The sequence below is a fragment of the Castor canadensis genome, chromosome 8, assembly GCF_047511655.1.
Source record: "Castor canadensis chromosome 8, mCasCan1.hap1v2, whole genome shotgun sequence".
In the NCBI taxonomy this organism is placed as follows: Eukaryota; Metazoa; Chordata; class Mammalia; order Rodentia; family Castoridae; genus Castor; species Castor canadensis.
Window position 1 is genome coordinate 138,369,757 of NC_133393.1, and position 24,619 is coordinate 138,394,375.

Below are 24,619 nucleotides of genomic sequence, written 5' to 3' on the forward strand. Positions count from 1 at the left end.
CAGACTAATTCTTTGTAGTGTTTAATGCTTTTCAATATGTCAGGTTTCTTCTGTAAGACAATTCTTTCTTGTGGAAGATGGTGTGTTGTTTTTGATTCTGCCTTTCTCTTGTTTTTGCTTTCTTTTTTTAATGCCTGCAGCATTTTACTCTTGCTTTCTTCCTTCTTTCTAGTTCATTTTCTTTCTTTCTTAAACCATATTAAACAACTTACATATTCTTTCCCAATCCTCTTGGACATCATTTTCTTTCTCTGTTTCCCTCCACTGAAGTGGTTCAAATGTAAGGAAATGGGCTATTTTTTTGTCCCCTCTCCCCCCATCTTTTACATCCTATTTTCTCTTGAAATTTTCTTCTTTACCAGTTCTTCATTCTTTTGGACACATTTCCTATTTTTACTTTCCCATTCTTTGTCTTTTGACTATGAAAATGCCAACACAGTGGCTTTGTTTAAAAATGTATCTTTTTCTCTTTTCAAAGTTGTGAGTAACTTTTATCATTCATTTGCCCTCTCAGCTGCCAGGCTATCTGACTTCCAGCCCTTTCTTGATACCCCTGATAGGGCTGGAAGAAGAGAGAGGCAAAGGATCCAGGCACAGTTTGCCTGGTTCCTACACTCCAGCTCCTTTCCTGGTACCATCCAAGACCAGAGGGGCATGCCTAAGACCACCCTGTGAGCCTCCCACATGGAATGGAAGGACCCTGGCAGGCTCAGTTTGTTTTCTTGACCCAGAGTTCTTGTCGTGGCAACCCAAGCTACCTGCTGAGCTACTGGGGCAAATTCTATGTCTGTTCATAACTTGCAAAGAAAGACATGGCTGAGCCTTGGGTAGACAGCTCTGGCCTCATGACAAGTCTTGTATACCCAGACTCTGATGAAGGAGCCCTACCATGGGAGCATTGTGTTCCCTGGGGACTGGAGAAGACCCTCCCAGGCTGAAGTGGCAGGGACAGGAACTAGGATTGACTGTTCTCTGTGCACTGCCCACCTGTGGATTCCAAGACTGGCTCCTCCTTTTCCTTCAGGGTCTTGCTTTGTTCTTCACTGTCTCTTTTTCCCACAGCTGAGGCACCCCAGCCTCCTTTCTCCTCCTTTTCTCTTTTCTTCTTCTTCTTCTTTTCTGGGGCAGGTATCTCAGGATAAAAGCTACAGGCTGCACAGAGCAGGCTGTGCCTCTCCTGAGAAACTCCCACTTAACCTGTTTGATCTCTTCCATCACTGCTCTGAAGACAAACCTCTTTGCATACTTTACTAACAGAGAATGCTGACTACTGATATGATATTCTTCTGGTGTGAAAGTGGGTGTCTTTAATTAATTTTAATGACGGATTCTCAAAGGTACATCAGCAAAACAGTCTGGTGAAAATGGGGAGGCTGCGATTGATCTACCAGGTAAAGTTTTCTGTGAAGCTCTGACTTTCTACTCTATGATAACAGTTAGGGAAATGGTCCATGACCACGCATGAAGTACACCTCTCACCCCCATCCGACAAAACCCCTAGAGTTGGGGCGGGGGAGGGAAGGTACTTCATCATTGGGTTTCAAGCCTTCTCTTCTCCTGTAGGCAAGCATGATGCAAACTACCCAGTAGCAGCTAGACTACTTGTAAGCCCTGGGTGCTGGGATTAAATTCTTTTGCTGTTGTAGAAAAAGCTACCAACATTTTTTTAAGTTGATTTTTTGTTAAGAAAATAAGTAAACATAGTTTCTTTTCTTCATGCATGCGAAGGAGTGCAACTGGATTCTTCATACACACAGTAGTGCTTCCTAATAAGAATCCTGCCAAGATAAAACCGAGAGATTATGTGACTATACAGGTGGATGGCTCTCGTTCATACCAGTAGCAATTTCCTGGAGAGGGGGTGGGGTAGCTCACACCTGTAATCCCAGATACTTGGAAAGCAGAGAGAGGAAGATTAAGTTTGAGACCAGCCAGGGCAAAAAGTTGGTGAGACCTTATCTCAAAAAGTATTCTGGGGCGTGCCTGTACTCCTAGCTACTTGGGAGGGGTAGGTAGGAAGATCAGGCTGATTAGGAAGATCAGGCAAAAGCTCAAGGACTTATCTGAAAAATAACATAAAAAAGATTGGGGGTATGCGAGGCCCTAGTTCAAAACCCAGTACCAGCACAAAAAAGAAAAATAGCAGTTTCCCATCTTTCTGAACTTTAATGTATACAGATACCTAAATATCACGATTACACCAATAAAATGAAATTGGAATAAGAGTGTTGCAAAACTCTTGAGACTGGTCACTATTATTCAGAATACATTAATCCTGAGTAAAAGGTTTTCCAGAAGCAGTTAATTCTTCCTGTTGTCTATGTTAGCCATTTTGGTCCATTTTTCATTTAAATGCATGAAAAATGACCATCCATGTGACCAGAAATCCTCTTTCCAAATGACTTAATTATGAGTAAAATGCTAACTAAGTTGGAGTTGACTGTAATGGATAGGATGGTTTCTTTCACTAATACCGTTTTGTCTTTCTTTGCTTTTTCTTTTACGGGTTTTAGCTGAGGACTGGATAGTTGCAAACACAGATCTGATTGACAAGACCAAGTTCACCATCAATGGTCTGCCTACAGACGCAAAGATCTTCGTGCGTGTGAAGGCTATTAATGCGGCCGGAGCTAGTGAGCCCAAGTACTATTCTCAGCCCATTCTTGTGAAGGAAATCATAGGTAGGTGTCAAGGACTTCAAATTTAGTCTCCCCTCTCTGTGGTTTGCCTTTGGCTTTTTTTTTTTTCCTGTTGTTGGGATTGTAGTGTGAACTCCGGGCTTCGTGTTTGCAAGGCAGGTGCTCTGCCACTTGAGCAATGCATCCAGGCCATTTGGCTCTTATTTTGGAGATGGAATCTCAAGAACTCCAGGCTGGGCTCAAACCTTGATCCTCCCAATGCCAGCCTCCCAAGTAGCTAGGATTACAGACATGAGCCACTGGGGCCTGGCATTTGCCTTTATTTTTTTAAACTCCTTTCTCAAAATTTATTTTGTTGCTACTCCTTTGATATTTTAGTAATGCTTCAAGAATGTTAGAAATTAACAAAATAGCTCTTTTCAGGCAATGTGGGCGGTCATCTTTGCGTTTATAATTTGGTACTCTGAGGACCAGTTAATTAACCTGATCAGGTTGTATGAGCCAACTTTAATGGGGCTGTCTATCACATTGGAGAGGAAGGCAGTGTCAATGCACAATGTAAGCAAAACCCAGTCTTGCCCCCAACCTGGCCCAAATGGTTCTGCAAGGTGAGGTTCATTTGCATAACAATGTGAGCACGTTCTGCCCTTTTCAATGTTTTTCACATCTACACTGATGGCGTAAAAGTGAAGGTGAATAAACCTGTTGGTGCCTTAGCATGGTTCAAGTCAGTGTCACTAGCCATCCCTGTCTTCCTCATCATCATGCAGTCACAATTAGAACAAAAGGGATAGTTTTGACTTACAGCATCGTCGACGAAGCATAAAAATGACTAGTTTTATTAAATCTTGGTCTTGGAATACATGTTTTGTGCTAGATTCATGCAATAATGAAATGCAGATGAAGTGTAAGGCAGTCATGCTATATATTGCATAGGACGGTGGTCCCCAGGAACTGGTGACCTTTCTCATGAAACTACTTTTACCTGAACGAATAACTGCGTGACAAACTATGGCAAGTCAGACTTGTGTACTTATTAGTTATTTTCTAGAAAATGGATGGAGTAATTGCACCCTTGGAGGTGTGCAATTTACAGTATTGCTGTCAACTTGTCAATGAAAAAGTTTGAGCTTTTGTGCAAATATTTGAATTTTGAAAAACTTGCATCCATCACCATGGGCTTGACACTTTCCAATATTTAAAAACTTCTCAGCTCAAATAGGTGGTGATATTAAAATTTTAATTTTTGATATTATATAATAATATATGTCAATATTGGGGAGATTTGCACAATTCAATGGAATAATATTTTCAAAATGACCCTGCATGCCAAAAAACCATGCATTGTGGTTTGGATGTATAATATCCCTTTCATTTACACATTATGGATGTAATGTGTAATGTAATGTGTAATGTAAATGAATATGGGAAGGTGGATGTGTTGGTGCTGTAATCCCAGCAGGATTGCAAATTTGAGTCCAGCCTGAGCTATATAGCAAGACCTTGTCCCGAAAAGCAAAAAAGAAAAACAAAAACCAACCAAACAAAAATTATGCATGAAAGTTGAGTATGGTGGCAAGTGCCTATAGTCCCAGCTACTTGGGAGGCTGAAGCAGGGGGATTGCTTGACCCTAGGAGTTCAGGGCCAGCCTGGGCAATGTAGCAAGATCCCATCTTTAAAAAAAAAAAATTTCATGGAGAAAAGATACATTCAAAATGTAAGAGAGACAATTAATTTAAATATAACAGAATATGAAAAAGGTCATTGAAATGGTTTCAGATTGCAGCTGTCCTTCAGGAAACTATAGTTTGTTTTAGTGTCACATATCTACACTGAAGGAACTTTAGCTGAATCTACAGTTGCCTGAAAAGCTTAATCAAGTATTCCTCCCATCTGTGTAAAGCCAGATGTTCTTCATACTTCAACCAGTACAGCAGAGAGCAACAGACGGAAGTCAGAAACACACATGAGAATCTGACTATCCTCTACTAAGTCAGACATTAAAGAGATTTGCCAAAAGATCAGCTCATGCAACTCACCTTGCTAAATTCTTTGCTAATATAAAATATGGTGGTTTTTTCATCAAAATGTTCCTTGCTGTTTTTAAATGAACAAGTACATGTTTCCAAAATTTCTCAGTTTTAACTTTAACATGGTAATAGATATAGCCCACATGAACCAAAGCTTCTGAGGGTCTGTTAAATATTTTAATACTATGATGCTACTTGCTTAAAAGAGTGCTTCCCATATAATAAGCCTCAAGTGTGTCAGCTTTTAAAACCATTATTGTGAATATTATTGTGGTGGTGGTTGTTTAATTTGCTTTGGGACTTTGCTGGGTTTCTACTTCCTTATATAATGTTAGGGGGTTAGAGGATCTATAAATTCCCTTCTAACCCTAGTGTTCAACCGCTGTCAAGGAGCACTTCCTATCCTCGTCATTATGCTAAATGCTTTATGTAGATGACTTAATTTTAAGCCTTACAACAGTTCTATGATTAGAATTAGATATGCTGCTGTCATTTTCACTTTATGGAAAAGAGACCAAGGCCAGATCTACTGTCTGATCTAGGACTCAAAGCTAGATCTCTCTGACTCCAAAGTCTATACTTTGAGCCAGAGCCCTTGTTCTGCATGCTAATCCTGGTTCTAATCCTGATTGTGTGACCTTGGGCAAGTTATTTGACCCCTCATCTTTCACTGTCCTTATCGTTAAGTGAAAACAGTACCTACTTCACAAGATGGCTGTGACATTTAAACTATTCATGTAAAGTGTTTGGTCCAGTGTCTGTCACACCTGCTTCATGCCTGTGAATCCATGAGCCTTTGCCTTCCTGCTCTGATGGCTTTGGAGCAGCCTCATATCTAAATGGTGTTTAATTAATGAATATCAATGCACAGTGGGCTAGGACTGGCTGCCTAGTATGTCCTTCCTCATAGCTACACAGGGAGAGTGACTATTACACTCCAGTAGGGTTACCTAAGTAGCAAGTGCTGGGTGCTAAAATTTTTGTTTCCTAATGAGAAAGAATCAGCAGCTAAATGGTACTTGTAGCTCTCTTACGGAATGTTTATTGGAAAATAGTCTTATTGTTAATGTGTGTAAGGTCCTTAGAGATAATTTAGATGCCTTCTAAATAATTGCTTGAGGTCTATAACAACAATAAAAAACACAAAGCTGAAATAAAGTTAGGTCAAGGATTAATTTTGCTGAATTAAACTATTAAAACACCTCTGCTTGAAGAAAATAGTTTGGGGCTGAGTGCAGTGGCACACATCTGTAACCCCAGCTATTTGGGAGGTGATCAGAAGAATGGATGTTCATGACAAACCCAAGGGAAAAGTTAGTGAGACCTTATCTCAACCAATAAGTCAAGCGTGGTGGTGTGTACCTGTCATCTCAGTTATGCAGGAAGTATAAATAGGAGGATTATAGTCCAGGCTGACCTGAGCAAAAATGTCACACCCCAGCTGAAAAATAACTTAAATGGTAGAGCACCTGCCTAGCAAGAGCAAGGCCCCAAGTTCAAACCCCAGTACCATCAAAAGAAAAAAAAAAAAAAGTTTGGACTAACGTTACATATGTACTTTGTTAGTGGCACATCTAAGATTATATGGCAGACGTGACTACAAGGGTAGGCCAGTGAACTTCATGCCTTGCTCCCACACGGCCACTTCCAGAATACTGCACTGATTGCAAAATTATGCTATTTCACTCTTTCCAGAGCCTCCAAAGATTCGCATCCCAAGACACCTGAAGCAAACCTATATCCGCAGAGTTGGAGAAGCAGTCAATCTGGTTATACCTTTCCAGGTAACAATTTAAGAGGCCTTCATTTTCCCTTTCCAGGGCTGGGTGTCGAAGAGGTAGAAGGAACTTTATCACAGGTCAAGATTTCCTCAGACAGAGAGCTTTGGAGAGCAATTAAAGAATCTCCTGCTATAGAAGTACAGAAATCTACAGAACTGTCAGATTTTCCTTCTCATGAAACAAATGAGATTAGTTTTGCCTGAGGCTCAGGGTTGGAATATCAGAGAGACTAAATGAAGAAATACTAGAAGATTCTCTCTGGTCCTAGCTACCTATAACACTGATCATTTGAAGGAAAGCTCTCAGTATAACATTTGAAAACAATATGCCTTGAGTTCTCACAATGACCCCAAACCAAACAAAATTCCAATAAAGAGGTATGACTGAAATGTGAAATGTTGATGCCAGTAACTGAAGTACAGGCTCATTGTTAAATCAGTGCTCCAGCCAAAGAATTTAGTTTACAATAATCAGTTTTGGTCCCATGTACCCATGCATGTGTATACACACACACACACACACACACACACACACACACGCCTCTCTCCAGTCCCTGCTCATGTGATTCTTTTATGCCTCTAGACAATGCTGTTGAATAGAATTTTCTGCGATGATGTGGAAATGTTTTACATATGCACTATCTAATGTGGTAGCCTCTGGGAACTAATACAACAGGAAAAATAAAGTTTTGATTTTCTTTCATCTTGATTAATTTTAATTTAAATAGTTGTATGTAGCTCATGACTGTTGTAGCAGGCAGCATGGCCTTGACTTACAATTTGGGTCTCTACACACAGGTGAACTCACACTCAGGCACACACACAGAGCCCAAGCCTCAGAAGAGGTGGTCATTTATAACATATACAGTGTCTGACATCAGAACCAAAGTCAAGGGGAGTACAAGGCAGGAACACAGCATAGAAGGAAGGCCCGGGCTTGGCAAGGCTCTACCACTTCTCTCCTCTCCCAGCCTCCAACAGAGCTGGGAGTGGTGGCAAGACAGGGACTTGAGTTCCAGCTCCAGCACTGCACTGAGGCTGCTGAATGAACCCACCCTCTGGTTTCCTCATCATTCATACCACCAGGGCTCACTCTCCACATCCCAGATCTTGGGGGTCTGTGAATCCAGTTTCCTTCACTGGATCTGGGAGAGAAAAGAATGTGAGAATGGCCTCAGGCTTGGCATGCCAGGGGCTGTTTGGTCACCAGGAAGCAGTAAGAGAATAGTGTGCATGTCTTCATAACCTCTAGAGTTCTAGACATTTCTTATTTGATCAGCAGGAACACCAAGTGAGGCAGGAAAGGTAGATTTCCTTCCCCTCACTGACAGGGAAGTTAAGTGACTTGCTCAAGGTCACACAACAAGTAAATGCTAGTGCCAAGAGTAGAGCCTATGTCCCCTTATCACTGCTGTTTTTCACTCCATATGTTATTAGGGAACTCTTGTTTTTCCCCAGTAGCAAGTTGTACTTTGAAGGAAACGTGGAACTATCTTTCTCTGCTTCCCATGTGCAAATCCAAGCACCCCGCAAGCCCTCTTCAAGTTCCATGGACAGCATGTCAGTGTGTATCCCACATCCCTTGTCATAACCCAGCCACATGCACAGAGCACATAGAAAAGCTATGCTCTAATGAATTCTTTAATTAATGCTATTCTGTGGCTGGAGGGAGTGAGCCTGGGTGCTCAGGAATTCTAGAAATTTCCTTTGTAATAGAAACTGACACTCCTATGAAAGAAATTAAAATTTCTTAAAGTGTATTCTTAAACAATAATATCAGCAGCTAGAGAGAGAATTCTAGACAAGTCCAGAATGAGCAGCTCAGTACAGTACAATAATAGTCACTAGCCTTTAGCTGATACTAATAAACATTTTTGTAATTTGCAGAAGCTTTGTTAAGACTTCAGTCTTTAAAACCATCCTGATGGACAGGTAATGCTGTTGTTCCTGTTCTACAGATTAGGAAACAGGCAGGGTCTCATAGCTATCCAGTGGTAAGGCTCCAAATACAGATTCCAGGGCCCCAGAGCTCATGCTCTTGACCGTGACCCTGCGTTGTGCAGGTTTTAGAGCCTGACAGACCCGCTGTAAGACTTCCTTCCAGCACTTTCTTACCCTGAGCAAATCATTTAATTTCTGTATTCAAGAAGGAGGATCGTGATTCTTATCTTGATGTGGAGATTAAGAGAACGAATAAATGTCATATGCCCCACACACAGAAGAAATCAACAGACAGTGGCTTTCTGCTAAGAGGTAGTGGCAGTTTTCAACCTTGCCTAGAATAAGTTAGGCCAGTGTCATTTTTTTTTAGCTCCATTTAATTAAATCCCATTTAGTATAAATGAAATACTGTGCAAATCTGCAAATCCCACTCTTAGAGATTTGCATATTTTGTTTTATTTTTGCAATACCGTTTTGGTTTTTTTCTTATGATATTCAAACATAAAATCATCTTTTATTTTTATTTTTTAATTTTATTTTGTCATTTTTACATTTACTTACATGTATATACATTATTTGGGCTTCCCCCACCCCACTCCCACCTCAACCAATGTCATTCTTGTGATGTTGAAAAAAAAATTTCTCAAGACAATCTCGTATCTTACCTCCACTTTTTCTGTCTTTTCCTCCCCCTCCACACCCCCAAGGGCAAACCTAGACCAGAATTAACTTGGAAGAAGGACGGTAAAGAAATTGATAAGAATCAAATCAACATTCGCAACTCTGAGACTGATACAATCATATTTATCAGAAAAGCAGAGAGGAGTCACTCTGGGAAGTATGACCTACAGGTCAAAGTGGACAAATACATGGAAACCGCCTCCATTGACATCCAGGTCGTTGGTAGGTTTGGAGCAAGGAACAGAACATTCTGTTAATGACAAGTAATATATATATTAGTATGGGAACTAATTGTACTTGTCATTAAGGGAGGGATAGGAATTTTTGTTAGACTGGCTCTGAATAAAATTCCTTTTAATGATAAAAATAGATGATTTAGTAAGTTTTTTTAATCATTTCAAAATAACTTTTCACTGACTAAAAGTACCAATCACAAGAGACTAAAGGATGTATGTTCAAGAAAATTAATATATGTACTTTTAGTGAAATCATTTCTACTGCTTGACAATTTGGCTCTCTCTTAATCCCCATTGTAAAACTATTTCCTATGTTGAATTCTTGCATGAAGAAATACTGTAGATTCTAGGTATAGTTTAGTATGTTTCTTACTACACCTAAATTCATTAATTATCAAGTTTAAATAGAGAATGAAGAATTTTTATTCAGTGTAGCATGGATGAACCTAAACGAACCCTGAATGGGTTGATCCTTGGGGCTAGTTAAATAACGAAGAATAAAATATGGTTCATTTTTTCTTTTACCCAGAATTAAGGGAACAGAGCAGGGATCCCATATGGGTGCCCCCTCTTGCTTCAATAACATGTTCTATGATTTTAAAAATGTCAAGAAATAAATTTTAGAACTGGGCATGGTGGTACACACTTGTAAACCTCAGCACTTAGAAGGTGGAGGCAGGAAGATTATAGGTTCAACTCCAGCCTGAGCTACATAGTAAGACCCTGTCTCTAAATAAATAAATAAATAAATAAATAAGAGAGAGAAAGAGAAAGAAAGCAATTTAAGGGCAGATAGGAGAAGCCTTGTTTCCAATATTTTTATGATTATTTTTCAGTAAATTTGTTGAAACTTAAGGTTCCAAGGGACAACTTTGGTTAGCCCATTTTGGGTGAAAGGTCATGCTCTTTGAACTAAGCAGTCTTTTTTCTCTCACTAAATCTTCTTTGGTTTTGTTGAGAGGTATGAGAGACTGGCTCTGGTCTGGCTCCACTTGAGTCAACCAGAGGGTCTCAGAAGTCCCTAGGATAGGGTCTGGAAGAGCACTGTCCCCTGTAACACAGGGAAAGAGATATTAAAATGTCCTTGTGGAGCCAGGTTAGATTGGAAGTGGAAAGTAACCTCACAGTGATGCCATGAATTCAACCTACAGACCGTCCAGGTCCACCCCAAGCTGTGAATATTGAAGATGTCTGGGGAGAAAATGTCGCTCTAACGTGGATACCACCAAAGGACGATGGAAATGCTGCCATCACAGGATACACGATCCAGAAGGCTGACAAGAAGAGCATGGTAAGGCCTGGATTCCTTGGATTTGTTCAGTGGCAGGCACAAAATCACATTTCATCAGAGGTAATGGGGTGGCCTAAGGTCCTCTCTAGTGAGGAGCCTGAGGAGACCATGGAGCAGTATGTGACACAGCAGGGATGGTGAGGCCTTTGGAGCCTCAGAGCTGGGCTTGAATCCTGGCAGTGCCACTTAAGACACATGTACTTGACCAATCACTTGATCTCCTTGGTCTCCATTTCCCATGGCTGAAAAATGGAGGCACAGATGCTTACCTTGCTTGGTGATTATAAAATAATGAGTACAAACCAACATAAAGCAGCTGGTACAGTGCTCAGCAGAACTCAGTAAACTCATCCATTCACTGAATCTTTACTCACTCTAGGGTCTGAATCAGTTGGTGCAGATATAAGCTATGCAACACTTCTTTGTGAAATAAAAGTTGGATGCTATGGACTTATAGTTAAGAGGGGAAAAAAAGGCAAATACCTTCTAGAAAAGAAAGATTTGAAAGGTTAGATATCCAGACAAGTCTAGATGGGCAGGACTTTTCTGCTGTTGAAGGTGACTGAGCTCTGTCTAGTGAGACCCCCATACCCTTGGTTTCTGTTGTATTTCAGCAGGGGTGGACCTAGAGACCAGAAGGTGCTCATTCTGCCACGTTCCCAAGAAAATCAACTTGCCATTGTCTCAGTGTGGTTGCAAATTCCCATAGTCATTCATGCCTCCCAGCAGCATTATTTCCTTATATTCACTCATTCATTCACTTATTAGGTGTTGAGCACTGTTGTAGCTATCAGACCTAAATAAACAACTCCTGCTCTCAGGGCACTCACAGTCAAGGCAAGAAAAACATCAGAACTACTCACAGCACAATATAATAAAAGTTTAGATAAAGTGCTTTGGAAATAAAGGAAGGCACACTACGTTGGTCTGGTATTTGAAATATCCAAAATTTGTAGACAATGTTGGCTTCTCAAATTTCCAAGAAAAATGCTTTTCATTTATGAAGTTGTCTTTTTTGTTATCAAATGTCTTTTTCTCAATTAATAGTACTAAACATATGTGGTATAATGTGGTTTTTTTATTGGTTTCAAGATAAACTTAGAAACCACTATAATTCTTAGTATGGTAATTTTTTTTTTTTTTGAGGCACTGGGGTTTGAACTCAGGGCCTCATGTTTGCTAGGCAGGAGCTCTTACCGTTTGAGCCACTCTGCCATCCCTTTGGTGTGATAATTTTTGATATAACTCTAGGTATGGAAAGAAATTGAAAAAAAGTTGTAGCATAGCTCTAACTTACTCATTTATTCATTAGCACTCAATAAATATTTTGTGAAACATATCTACTAGGTAGTGTGATAAGCACTGTGGATACAAGAGGTGAGTTGTCAGGCTTTCTGTTACAGTGTGTCCATTCTAGAAGGGAGGTAGAGAGTAAACAAGTAAAATAAATGTATAAATATATGTACAATATAATAACATAATATAGCAAGTGCTATAGAAAAAAAAAAAGCATCCAGTTTAAGATGACAGAGTATGGCCAAAGTGGTGAAGATGGTATGGTGGAAGGGGAAGCAAGTGGGGTAGAGGGCGATGTCTGAAAGAACCTAGGTTCATAATATTAGGCAAATTTATTGGACAGTATTAATTTTTTCTAATGAGTTAGCATCATCTCTTCCTCATAATAGATAAGTTAGCACTAAAATTCAATGATTATTCTTTGTTCTACAATAGATGACTAGATAGATAGGTAGATAGATAAGTAGCTGACAGACATTGTATGGTTATGATGAAAATACAAAGATTAATAGAAGAGGACATTCAGGGCTATGAATCCAATGTGTAAATGAAGATCAAATTGCATAGTCAAGTGTAAACAAATTATAAACTATCAAGAAAATTAAGTATTGCCATTGCTCTCAATATAAAAATTAATTCTGTTTTTTCTTTTCACTAATGAAACATCCTTGTTTCTTATTCCAATTAACAGTTAGAAACATTGTGTCTTTTTAGATGATTTTTCCTAAATTTTTATTGTTATTTTTCCTTTCAGGAATGGTTTACTGTCATTGAGCATTATCACCGAACCAATGCCACCATTACTGAACTGGTCATCGGGAATGAATATTACTTCCGGGTCTTTGCTGAAAACATGTGTGGCCTCAGTGAGGATGCCACAATGACTAAAGAGAGTGCCCTGATTGCCAAGGATGGTGAGTTGGGAACTGGAAACCATGGTTGACAAGATGGAGAAGATCGAAAGAAGAGATCTGCAAAAGGGAATAAGAAGGGCTGGTGGAGTAGCTCAAGTGGTAGAACACCTGCCCAGCAAGTGTGAGGCCCTGAGTTCAAACCCCAGTACTGCTAAAATAAAATATTAAATTAAATTACAAAAGGAATAAGAAAATGGTGATCATACAATAGAAAATTATGGTAACATTATGCAAGTAGAATTTTAGTTTTACAATTAAAATTTTTCAAGAGAAATTACATTATTGCATTTGTATAAATATAAGTTTTAATCTATTTAATATTTATCTATGGGCAAGTGAACCTGCAAGTGGCTTATGTCAGAGATTAGAAAAACTAGACATGTTCTTCTTGGATTTCCTTCTGTTGTTTTAATTCTTGGGCACTTTCAATGTAGTTATACATGGGATCCACTCTGCAAAGAAAGAAAAAGCTAAGTTTCTTTTTTTAAATTTTTTTCTCCTTTGGTGGCACTGGGGTTTTGAAATCAGGCCATTGTGCTTGCTAGGCAAGCACTCTACCACTTGAGCCAGGTCCTCAGCCCCTAAATTCTACCTTGATCATTTCATTTCATCATAAATCTCTCTTCTTCTAAGCTCTTCCTTGTAGTTTTTGCAGTAGAACAAATTTCTGGTCAAAATGCTCAGAAAGACAACAAAGTTATCTCAATATTTCGTTTAGTGTCAGATGACCACTCTGGATTTGTGTCTTGTGTGTAACCAACGACACGTGTATAGAATACATGCCATGGGGCATCCACTCATGATTTTCTAACTTCAGGGATGTTTTAATCATGAGTAAAGTATGCCAAGAATAATACATTCTTAGGCCAATTTGTATTTTTCAACATATTTTAATGCTTGTTTTTTAGGTAAAATCTACAAAAACCCAGTGTATGACGACTTTGATTTCACAGAAGCACCCATGTTTACTCAGCCTTTGGTTAACACCTATGCTATAGCTGGTTATAATGCCACCCTGAACTGCAGTGTGAGAGGAAATCCTAAGGTACCATGCTTTTCTATCACAGTACTTAAACTGAAAGAATGGTCCCCAAAGTCCCTTTTTTATATTTCCATGTTATAATGGTAAGTGATCATACAAATGGGACTTCCAGCTGCCATTTGTGTTTTTCAGGATGGGGGGAGTGGAGCGTGCTGGTGTTGGTAGATAATTAGTTGTAACACTATTCAAATGTAGCAGTAAAAAAAAAATGCTTCCATTTCTTCTAAGAAAAAGAAAAACCTAATTTTTTTTTGAAAAACACCCAATTTTAAAAGAGCTAGAAGTAAAGAAATGAAGTAAAAATTAGGTGATGCTGTTGATTCACCAAGAGTTCTGTATCAGATTAACATAAATAACAATTACACTGTAATCCAAAGCAGAATATAAAATGTTTTTGATAAGGGTGCAGTATGTTGAGATTGGAGAGGTCACACCTGATCGAAGAGATTTTTTTCAAAGGATTTCATGTTATTGGTGGTTAAAAATAATACTGAACTAATGAACATTGTCCACAGAAAGATGTATCTCTGGATGGATAGTGTCCTAGAATTTTGGAAAATTTTAACAGTGGTATTTTCTTATATTATCTTGAAAAAAGAAGGGAAGTCAAAGGGAGAAGCCAGATCAAGCCTGAGAGGAAGATGCTGACATAATGTGTAAATGAAAGGGATATTATACATCCAAGTAGGAAGGACACGGAAGCACCCAGAGCTTAGGAGAAAGTCCAAGTCCCTTACTCCCAGGTTGAGAGTCTCAACACGAGGGTGTGACATTTCATCCTTTGGAACCAAAGCTCTACAAAGGAGCATCATTTAGGAAAGAGGGCAATGAGTGAAAACTGAAGGACCAAGGTGTGAGCCTGAGGAAACACTCCAACTGAACGGTGGAAGGAGGATGAGAATTACATGAAGGAGACAGAAAAGATGCCATCTCTCGGTTCTGAACGAGACACAGTGATACAAAAGGTGGAAAGATTGTGCAGAGTGTGTGTTTAGTGGGAGGAGTAGACAGAAGGGGATGGACGGTCACTGATTGCAAATGTGGATCCAAAGTCAAGGAGAACGGCATCACCTTCCTGATGACCCTGTCATTCCCGATCTTGTATTATCTGCTTGGAGCAGACTGGTTACCACGAGATGATGAATACAGATGCCAGAGAGGGAATGAAGTGATGAGGAGGCATTGAAGCCTATGAAGAATTAAAAAAAGGCTGGGAATGATGGCTTATACTTGTAAACCCAACTACCCGGGAGGTGGATATTGGCAGTATGGCAATTTGAGGGCAGCTCAGACAAAAAATTAGTGAGACCCCCATCTCAGCCAATAAGCTGGGCAACGGTGACAAACACCTGTCATTCCAGCTATACAGAAGGCCATAGGTAGCAAGAGCATGGTCTGAGGTTGGCCCCAGGCAAGACTGGGAGACTAACCTGAAAAATAGTCAAAGCTAAAAAGGTCTGGGGGTGTGGTTCAAGAGGTAGAGAGAAGTTTGAGTTCAAACCCCAGTGCCACCAAAAAAATAGGAAAGGAAATAGAGAAAATCAGATGGTCATGATACTTTGTGGGGATTCTTTAAAAACTGCCCAACACCATACGCTCTCTAAGATGAGTTAAAAAGATTACAAATCAACTTTTAAAATGAGAAAATATTTAATTGACAAAGTATATTTAAGATGCACAGTGAGATGATTTAATATACAAACACATCGTACAATGATTGTCACCATCAAATTAATGAACACCCCAGCACCACCATGCTGTTCACCGGATGCCCAGAACTTGTGTATCTTAGAACAGCACATTTATACCTAGGTAGGTCAAATTGAAATGCTGCTAACTCCATCTGGGAAGATTGCCCCAGAGCTGTCCTCTGAACAAGCCTAACTTTCTTCTCAGAACTGCCTATCTGCTTTCTTCCATGCATTAAGTAGAATTTCATTAGAAGGAAACAATGCCCAAGTAGCTGTCTGTTCTTTGTACACATGTTTTCTTTCTGAACCATGCTTTAAGATTCTGTCACTCAACTTGATGACCTATTAATATGCTACATAGAGATAAGTTTTGACTTAACCTTATTTGATCTGAACTTCAGCCCAAAATAACCTGGATGAAAAACAAAGTGGCTATTGTGGATGACCCGAGATACAGGATGTTCAGCAACCAGGGAGTCTGTACTCTGGAGATTCGCAAGCCCAGCCCCTATGATGGAGGCACTTACTGCTGCAAAGCAGTCAATGACCTTGGGACAGTGGAGATCGAATGCAAGCTGGAGGTGAAAGGTATGCCACTCAAGATCTCACCTCTAGACTAAAGTTAAGCAAAGTCATTTAGTGATGGTTCTTAATGCAAAATCTGAACCATTTGCAAAAATGCTCCAAGTAGGGTAGGGGTGGTGGTGTTGATGGTGAGGGAATGGAGGAGAGAATAAGGGGACAGATGACATTATGCAATCACTGTGATTTAGTTTTTAAAGGCCACTAGAGTATTGAAGTTGACTTAATTTTTATCTTTTGCCATTCTGATAACTAAAGGAATAGTAACTTCAGTGAAATATTTGTAAAGCATACAGCATGTGAGAATGCATAAAGTGAAAGGGTTATTGTTTTGGAGACTTATTCTAGCTATAAAGAGAACCCTAGTACAAAAATGCATCAATGAAACTGCACTTAAACAAGTTCTATTATTTTAATAAGCTTACTAATCTGTGAAACCTCTATGCATACTTAAGAATAGGTTTGTTAATTTAGTATTTGATATTATGCATATAGAATATAGCATACATATAAAATTGCCAACTAGAGAATTTGTATTTATAAGACACATTTCATTTAAGAAATGTGGTGACTAATGTAAACCAAGAAAACACATGAGGATTTATGTGGTAGAAAATCTCAGCATAAACTGTCATCTTAATTAATTTTCATATGAATCAACTATAATTTTTATTCTGTACTTTTTCTTGACAATCAAAACGTACTTTAGGACACTGTGAGAACCCCTGTGGAAGTCGTAATGAGATACTAGATGACATGATGCTAATGTGCTTTCTGTCACTCTTAACTCTATCTTATTACCACTCTTTGATAACCAGTGTCTCTGTTTTTCCTATGTCTCAACAATGATGAAATTATAATTGAAAAATCAGGGGGATTACTTTGTAAATAGCTATGTTAGAAAATAGTAAATGCTTAGGATATTTTGGGTTTTTATAAGTCTTTTAGTCCTAAATTTAGTATAAATACTGTATAAGAAACTTCTTGAACAAAATAATGTCCTTTTATAAGTTTTCTTTCCCATAGGATTTCCACTGGTCCTCAGCTATACGGCATAGTAACTTCATAATTGACTGATAGGAAACATTTTGTTTTTATCTTATAAATAAAAGTCATATAATATGCCTAGAAAAATTCAAACCTTACTATGGAGATAGTCCTTATAAACTTAAATACATTTTTAGCTTCTTTATTCACTCTAAATGATGGTAAAAGTCACATTTGCAAATCATCTGATTTCTACACTCCTAGCCTTATTAATTCCAAGGTATTACTAATGACACTTAAGTTTCAATACCACCTGAACAATAAAAATAACCACGCATTCATGCTTTGAAAACAAGTAAATGTTGTTAATGACATAAATGATATGGTTCAACATTTGGGGCCTCCCATAAAAGCAACTAATGTCATGTGTACAGATATTATATTCTTTTTTTCAGCAACTGTATTGTAAATGATAGAGTAATTCAATAGAATATTGTATTTAATATGTAAGTTCATGATATCAACTGTGATTTCTTGACAAAAGCTTTTGGTCCTAAAAGTAAAGCTGAGATTGATTATCATCAGATTGTTATCTGATAAGAGGTGAATTGAATCAAGTTAAACTGTGTAAAAAGAAGGTAAGAATGTCAACTGAGAATAAATAAATACTGGTACAAATATTCTAATTCTGCAGTGATATATCAAGGCGTAAATTCCCCTGGACAACCAGTCTTCCTGGAGGGGCAGCAACAGGTTTAAAAAGTTCATATCCCACTGGATACTTTTACTTTCCGTTCCATTCCTCTTACATGAAAACGCACTTTGCATGTAAAGCTTGACTTTCCATTTGCTTTTAATCATAGTTTTTAGCAGCTCATGGCATACAGTGTTTATGCTATGAACGAGGAAGGCCAAATTATTCAAGGACATTATGTAGAAATAATACATTTTGTTAGAAATTAAGGACTACCACATATCCCCATAGATAACCTTATTTTATATAGTAAGATTACCAAAACTTGAGACTTAGGTAATAGTTATGCCCTTTATTTAATATCTTTATTTTTCAAATGTACAAAGAGATGTTCATCCCTCAGGATAATTTATAGCATGATTTCCTTCGATTCATGATGAAATTCAGAAACTAAACATTTTGAACTTGTTAGGTGGTAAAAACGAAAGTGTTCTGTGCATTTTTGATGGAGGGAGATATAAAAATAGGTCCAATATTTGGAAACTCTTATATGTAAGATTTTCCAATTACAGATTCACAAGTAAACTATCTGTAACCTATTTATCTGTTTCACATTTTCATGAGACCCAAATTATTTCATACATTTATGAACTTAAAGGTAAAGGATTGGTGGAGTGGCTGAAGTGGTAGAGCACCTGCCTAGCAAGCGTGAGGTCCTGAGTTCAAACCCTAGGACTGCCAAAAAAAAGATGAAGGAAAAGTTTAGGATTCTCTACAAGACGTATCAAGTCATGAATGAGTCCTATTATACATAGGTGATTTGCCCCCATTCAGAAAAGCTAATTAAGAGTCCCTTGGAGCTGATGTAAACTCTGTACACAACCTGATGTAAACTCTAATGTAAATCTATGCCTGAGTTTACAGTATTAGTTTCTGAATTTCCCCTTCATCCTTGAAGGGGAAAAAATAGAGTTAACTGCTTCAAAGTTATACATATAGTCATTTGGTAGCCTGAGTTTAAGCCTGGCATTCATTTAGGTCAGTTATACATAATCAGTTTAGAATAGAATATTGCAGAATGCACTAGTCTAATATTTATGCTTGATAATTTTGCCTTTTGGAATTTCAACATATATATATGGACACTAACATCTTGTATATTGTCTATGTTTTTCTTTTGTTGAAAAACAAGATATATATATGTTGTAGGGTTTTTGTTTTTTTTTTAAGCTAATGGTTTGGAAGCTCTTACCATAAATATTCACTGTACCATCAGATTGGCTTTGCCGACTCTTCAGGCAAAGTGGTTGTGCATATTAATAATTAATGATCCCTTTGAAGTGACTGGATCCTCACCCTTCATTCCATGACTAAGGATTAATGAAATCACCTCATCATAATTGTGACCATAATTTCATCTGCAGCAAGTACTCAACTTTGGTGTTAGCAATTTATTAGTGCTTACAACTTCTCTTTCTCTCTTTCTTTCTCTCTTTTCCTTAGTGGTAGCACAGTAAGGATTTTTGAATGTAGATTGTCATCTAAGGTAAGCTTTCATATGGTTTTGGCATATGAAGCTTATGACTGGCATAAGCCATACGAAGCCTGTGGAGTATGGCATGATTTTCATTATGTAATCCAATGAAAATAGACTCGTTAAAATGGCTAACTTTGTAGTTTTCATTTGCATTCCAGTATCTTGAAATTAACAGCTAGCACTTATTCACCCCAACGATCTCCTGTTGACATGAAGCAAGTTGTTGAATGCGGTAGAGCATGCATCAAAGCATTTAATGTAGGTGAGAATGAATGATACCCATGCGTTCTGAATTCTTTGCATCAAGGAATGGACGTGTACATTAAGCGGCATTATTTCTACCAATATGTGACTTGAGTTTTTTCTTTTTTAAAGGAGAATGACTTTCTCAAATTTGCATTCAAGAAATTTTAGGAATGCTCAAATGGCATGCTGTTGTTGTTTGGTCATGAATTTATTAGTAAGTAGTGAGGCATTTCATTAAAGGACCATGCAGTTTTGTGGTTTCATGGGTTCTTTCTTGAATGGTACTTTTAAAAAATATAATTCTGAATCTCAGAAGGTAGGTATAAACTATTAGTAGGCATTTCTCTTGCCTTCACTCTTACTATTTTTGTGCTTATTTTGTTTTGTTTTTAAGAAAGGATCTCACTGTGTAGCCCAGGCTAGCCTTGAACTTGCAGTCCTTCTGCCTCAGCCTTCCAAGTGCTGGGATTATAACCATATGCCACCACACCCAGCTTCAGTCTTCCTATTTTTAACAAAATAGTTCCAAGTTTTGCACTTTTAACAGTTTATAAGTGGCCAAAGTTAAAGAGAATTGTTTTTAATTCTCCAGTGTACTTGAAATAGTACTTTTTGTGCTTAATTTAAAAGGACGTTAACAAATTGGAAACATGTCTTCCTGCTGATCCGTAACAGGGAATACATTTATTGTACCATTCAGTCAGAACCTTTAGATTATCTATAGAAGAATCACAAAACCTTGTCAAGGAGCAATAAGTACTTTCAACTATTTAGGAATCTAAATGAAAATTGAACAATAGTGGGGAAATAAGCTGCTATGGTTGTGTTGGGAACTCACTCTTCCATCTGGACTCAAGTGCTTTAAATTCTAAATGTACTAAGACAAGAAGACTTCCAAGTAGGGACTAGATGGATATTTGTAGCTAATGGGAACATACTTGGTCACACTTCCAGGCAGCTAGTCCAGTAGTTCTGTTTCAGCGACTTTTCACATAGATGGTTTTGACTTTTGCCTTTTTCTTTTCATCTCTCTAGGTGGGTTGTCCTTCTGCAGGCTCCTTTTGCAAGGCGTGCCTCCAAACATAATTGATTCATATTTGCGAGACTTACAATCAAGCCATCCTGAGGAATACTGAGGGCAAGACACTGCCTCTCTAAACTGCTGCTTTGAAATCTGGTTGTCCACCGGCCCCCCATGTGTGGTCATTTTCTTTCTTCCTAATGTTGAAGAGACAAAAAATAATGTTTGCATAGGTTGGCTAATTAAAAGTTGCAAACAAAATCTCATTTGCAGTCAGTGCTTTGGTCATTGTTGTCTATGTGTGGTCACTGTGCTTTACAAAAAAGCTAGCTGTAGAATAAGCAAAAGCAGTTATTTTCATTTAAAATTGTAAGCTGCAAATGCGTTTTTCTTCCCTAGAGTAAAAAACACAATAAAATACTCCACAAGAGAAGCTTGAAAACCCATATTTTTCTTGACCTAATAGATTTTTCTAAACAAATCAAAGTTGTTATTTCATACAGTCCTGCTTAACACAGGGATCTATGCCCTTTTCTCTCCATTCAAATTCATTAAATGATTTTTTAAAGTTAGTCTTTTGGACAAAATTTCAGTAAAAAGGAAAATGTATTCAGTAAATGGCATAATAAATCTGAAGTGTTTATGATGAAATGACACAGTATTGAAACTTGTGTTTGGAGTTGTTTTCAGACACAAAACTGAGGGCAAAAGACTGGGAGCCAGGACACTACCAAACTCAGGTCTGACCTCCATCATGTCTTTGGCAGGGCATCCTGGCTGAATCTACCACATCTCCTGCCCAAACAGCCAGTCCTAGTGATGGAGGGCAATTGCAGCCTACAGAACAGTTACACATTTAGGGTTTCCTAATGGCATCCTTTCAATTTAATAGAAACCTTTTACAAAAAAATCTAGCAGCTGAGAAACATTTTTACTATTCCATTGTCTTTTTAGCAACTTCCTTCCCTCTTCCTGATACTACAGTCTCGGTTATGGGCAGAGTACAATAGAAGAGTAAGGTATGTAAACATAATTGTTTATTCTACGGCCTCCTCCCCTTTTTTTCTTTTTGGTCTTTTTATTCCAGGGGCTCAGTACACTGGGACTCCCAGGGACAGTCATAGCACCTTAGCATGACATTTCAAAACATCTGTTCTGCTTCCTTTCCAAATTACTGCTTCAAAGTCATAATGGTAGACATGGATCTGGGTGGATGACAGACTCACAAAGGGAAAGGTGGATGAACCAAGCAGTTGTAGTACATTTGGGAACTGCAAGAGGAAACTAGTTTATGTCCAAACTATGGCAACTCCCTCTTTTTCTATTCTGATTAGTTGGTGATCTTGCCTTCCTGCTCATAAAGAATTTTGGCTGTTACCTCAGATATTGGCACAACCCCAAAAATATGACTGTCCCTCAGTCCCTCCATATCTTCAGGGATTGGTTCCAGGACTCTTTGTGGGTAACAAAATCTGCATATGATTGAGCCTCTTATATTCAATATTATAGAATTTGCATATAATCAACACCCATCCTCCTGTATACTTCAAATCATCTCTAGATTACTTACAATACCAAATACAATGTGAATGCTTTGTAAATAGTTGCTACATTGCGTCGTTAAGGGAATGATGACAAGGAAACAACATCTGTCTGTGTTCAGGGCAAATGTAATTTTTTTTTCAATATTCTCCATCTCTTGTGGTTGAATCTTCAGTGCAGAACCCGGGGAAATGCAGGGGCGACTGTAATAATGTATGCAATCCCTATGTAAACATCCATTTTAATCAGGAAATCTATTTACATATTATTGGTTAAGATATCTTACATATACAAAGTCGGGTTCATTTATAAAGACATGAAGACCACCTCTCTAGGTACACACCAAATAATGAGTGCAGCAGCAGAGGAGGCTGCCTTAACTCGAATACTCATTAACCAGTTTTGCCAAGTCATGATCAAGTCTGTTAGGCCGTTTATAAATACAGCCTAAAAGTGACCATAAATCATCCTTGCAGAGTCTTTTTTCCCATCTGTGACTTAGGCTAATTGTATTTTGTGCTCAATGTTAGTTCCCTATATATGATTTCTTCTCTTATTAAAGAAGAGAGTGTATTACTTATACACAGTAAGGAAGAAAAATTTATTTTGAAGATGCAAAGAGGAAAAAAATGTCAGAAACTGCCATTGCTGCCAGCTTTCTTATAAGTTTATAATTCTGTTTAAATTTCACTATATTAAAGAAAAATTTTATATCAGAGAATTTACCAGAAATTCTTTTGGAGAACTGAACATTTGTTTAAAAGATGTAAAGAATCACATTTATTTACTTAATTAAGTCACAGGGTTTTTTGTGCTGCACTGGGGTGTGAATTCAGGGCCTCAAGTTTGCTAGGAAAGGACTCTACCACTTGAGCCATTCTATCAGCTACTTATTTACTTTAAAAGAAAGCTTACTTAATGTTCTCATCTAAATAAAGAAGTATAAAAATCTCATTAGTTCTAAGAAACATTGTAACAAGATATGTCCATAACTATTCACTTTTAAATGGAATTCTGAAACACTCTGTTCAGCTCAACAAATGAGTTACTGAGTAAATGTGATAGATAATGTGGTTTATATATTTGTAATGTCAGTGTATGAAGCATAGCACATACCATATTACTTTGGTTTTTCTAAATCAAATTCCCCACTAGCTAGGGAGATTAAGAAATTCTCTGTCCTGCATGGGGATCCTACCTCAGTCTAAGATTCTAAGGTCAACTGAAATCTTTCCTGGTGCCCAGGAAATGGAGTGAAGGAAAGGCCTCTGATCTTCAGTGTACTTTGGCTACTGCAGGGATGTTTGTGCTCCAACACAATCTGATCTGCTCAAAGGCAGGTGGCTCTGAAACTTCCCTGACAAGAATGAACCTGGGGTCTTTCAGCTTCCATGGTTATTGTTTGGTTATTGTGTTAGGGTTCTCCAGAGATTCAGAAGCAGTAAGAAACAGATGGCTAGATAACAGATGATAATAGATAGATAGATAATAGGTAAATAGATAGATGATAGATTTCTAGGGAGATATTGATTATAAGATATTGGTCATGTAATTATAATCAATACATTATGGTCATGTAATACATATCCCCCCTTATAGACTGTACCCACCCCACTTTTAAGTCCTCTTCTCTGGGGTCCAAACTTCCAAGGAAGTGCCATGTGGTCAGTGCATGCATTTCAAGGCCCAAAGCATGGCCAGGAGGCACCTGTTTGCCAGAGGATAGGGATGGGAGATATTACTAGAGCTTGGGCATGAGGCTGAGGCATCTATATTGTGCACCTTGGACCCTTCATGATGTGGTTGCCTATAATATTAGTTGATTCTAAACTAAACTCTCCATTTGTTGCATGTCCTTATTTTAATGAGTGACAATTGCACCAAAGATGCAGATTACTGCTGCATGTAGGTATTTCTAGAATCCTCTGTAATTAAACTTCAATGACTTAGAATGGACTAGAGAAACAAACCCATTACTGGAACAACCAGTTGTCCTGATTCTTAGGGTTGTCAACACTGTCTGAAAGATACCTGTTGATCTCTGTGCACTAGCCTGTGAAATCTTGACCTTCCTGAATATTTTCCTTCTATCTGGAGTAGATTATTTATTAGGGGCAAAATACCAGGAAAGTGACAGAGGTAATTAAACACCCATGGGGTGTGGGGAGGGCTCAGTAGTGGCATGGAGTGCTGGCTGATCCAAATAAGTCATTAAAGAAAAAATGTTGCACTCACATGTGTCATCAGCCATACTTACTTTTTCTCCCAAGCAATAGTTTCAGAAAGAGTCTTTCCACTTTTGTAGATAAGCACTTATGTAGCTACCCACAGGCAAGAGATTCTCTCTTCTTTAAATCCTACCCTCAACTTCACTTCAATCTTGAAGCCTAGGAAAACATCTTAAAAGACATCATACAGCAATTTAAACACAGCAACTTAATTTTTTTAATGAAAAAAAAAAGAACTAG

The 24,619-nt window shown here is 38.2% G+C and overlaps 1 protein-coding gene across 10 annotated transcripts in view; it reads left to right on the forward strand.

Annotated features, from left to right (window-relative positions):
- Mybpc1 (myosin binding protein C1) overlaps positions 1–20,875 on the forward strand; it is an 80,587-nt gene extending 59,712 nt beyond the window's left edge. For 2 of the 10 annotated variants that reach the window (XM_074084226.1, XM_074084231.1), the window contains 10 exons: positions 1,338–1,391; positions 2,514–2,681; positions 6,366–6,454; positions 9,099–9,294; positions 10,460–10,599; positions 12,650–12,809; positions 13,718–13,854; positions 15,944–16,130; positions 17,806–17,864; positions 20,624–20,875. In XM_074084226.1, coding sequence (XP_073940327.1) covers positions 1,338–1,391; positions 2,514–2,681; positions 6,366–6,454; positions 9,099–9,294; positions 10,460–10,599; positions 12,650–12,809; positions 13,718–13,854; positions 15,944–16,130; positions 17,806–17,864; positions 20,624–20,674 — 1,241 coding nt within the window. In that variant the 3' untranslated portion in view covers positions 20,675–20,875. Of the gene's footprint in view, positions 1–1,337; positions 1,392–2,513; positions 2,682–6,365; positions 6,455–9,098; positions 9,295–10,459; positions 10,600–12,649; positions 12,810–13,717; positions 13,855–15,943; positions 16,131–17,805; positions 17,874–19,308; positions 19,352–20,623 lie in introns of all 10 variants that reach the window. The other 8 variants (XM_074084230.1, XM_074084234.1, XM_074084232.1 and 5 more) reach the window with 6 other exon arrangements.
- The last annotated feature ends 3,744 nt before the right edge of the window (positions 20,876–24,619 follow it).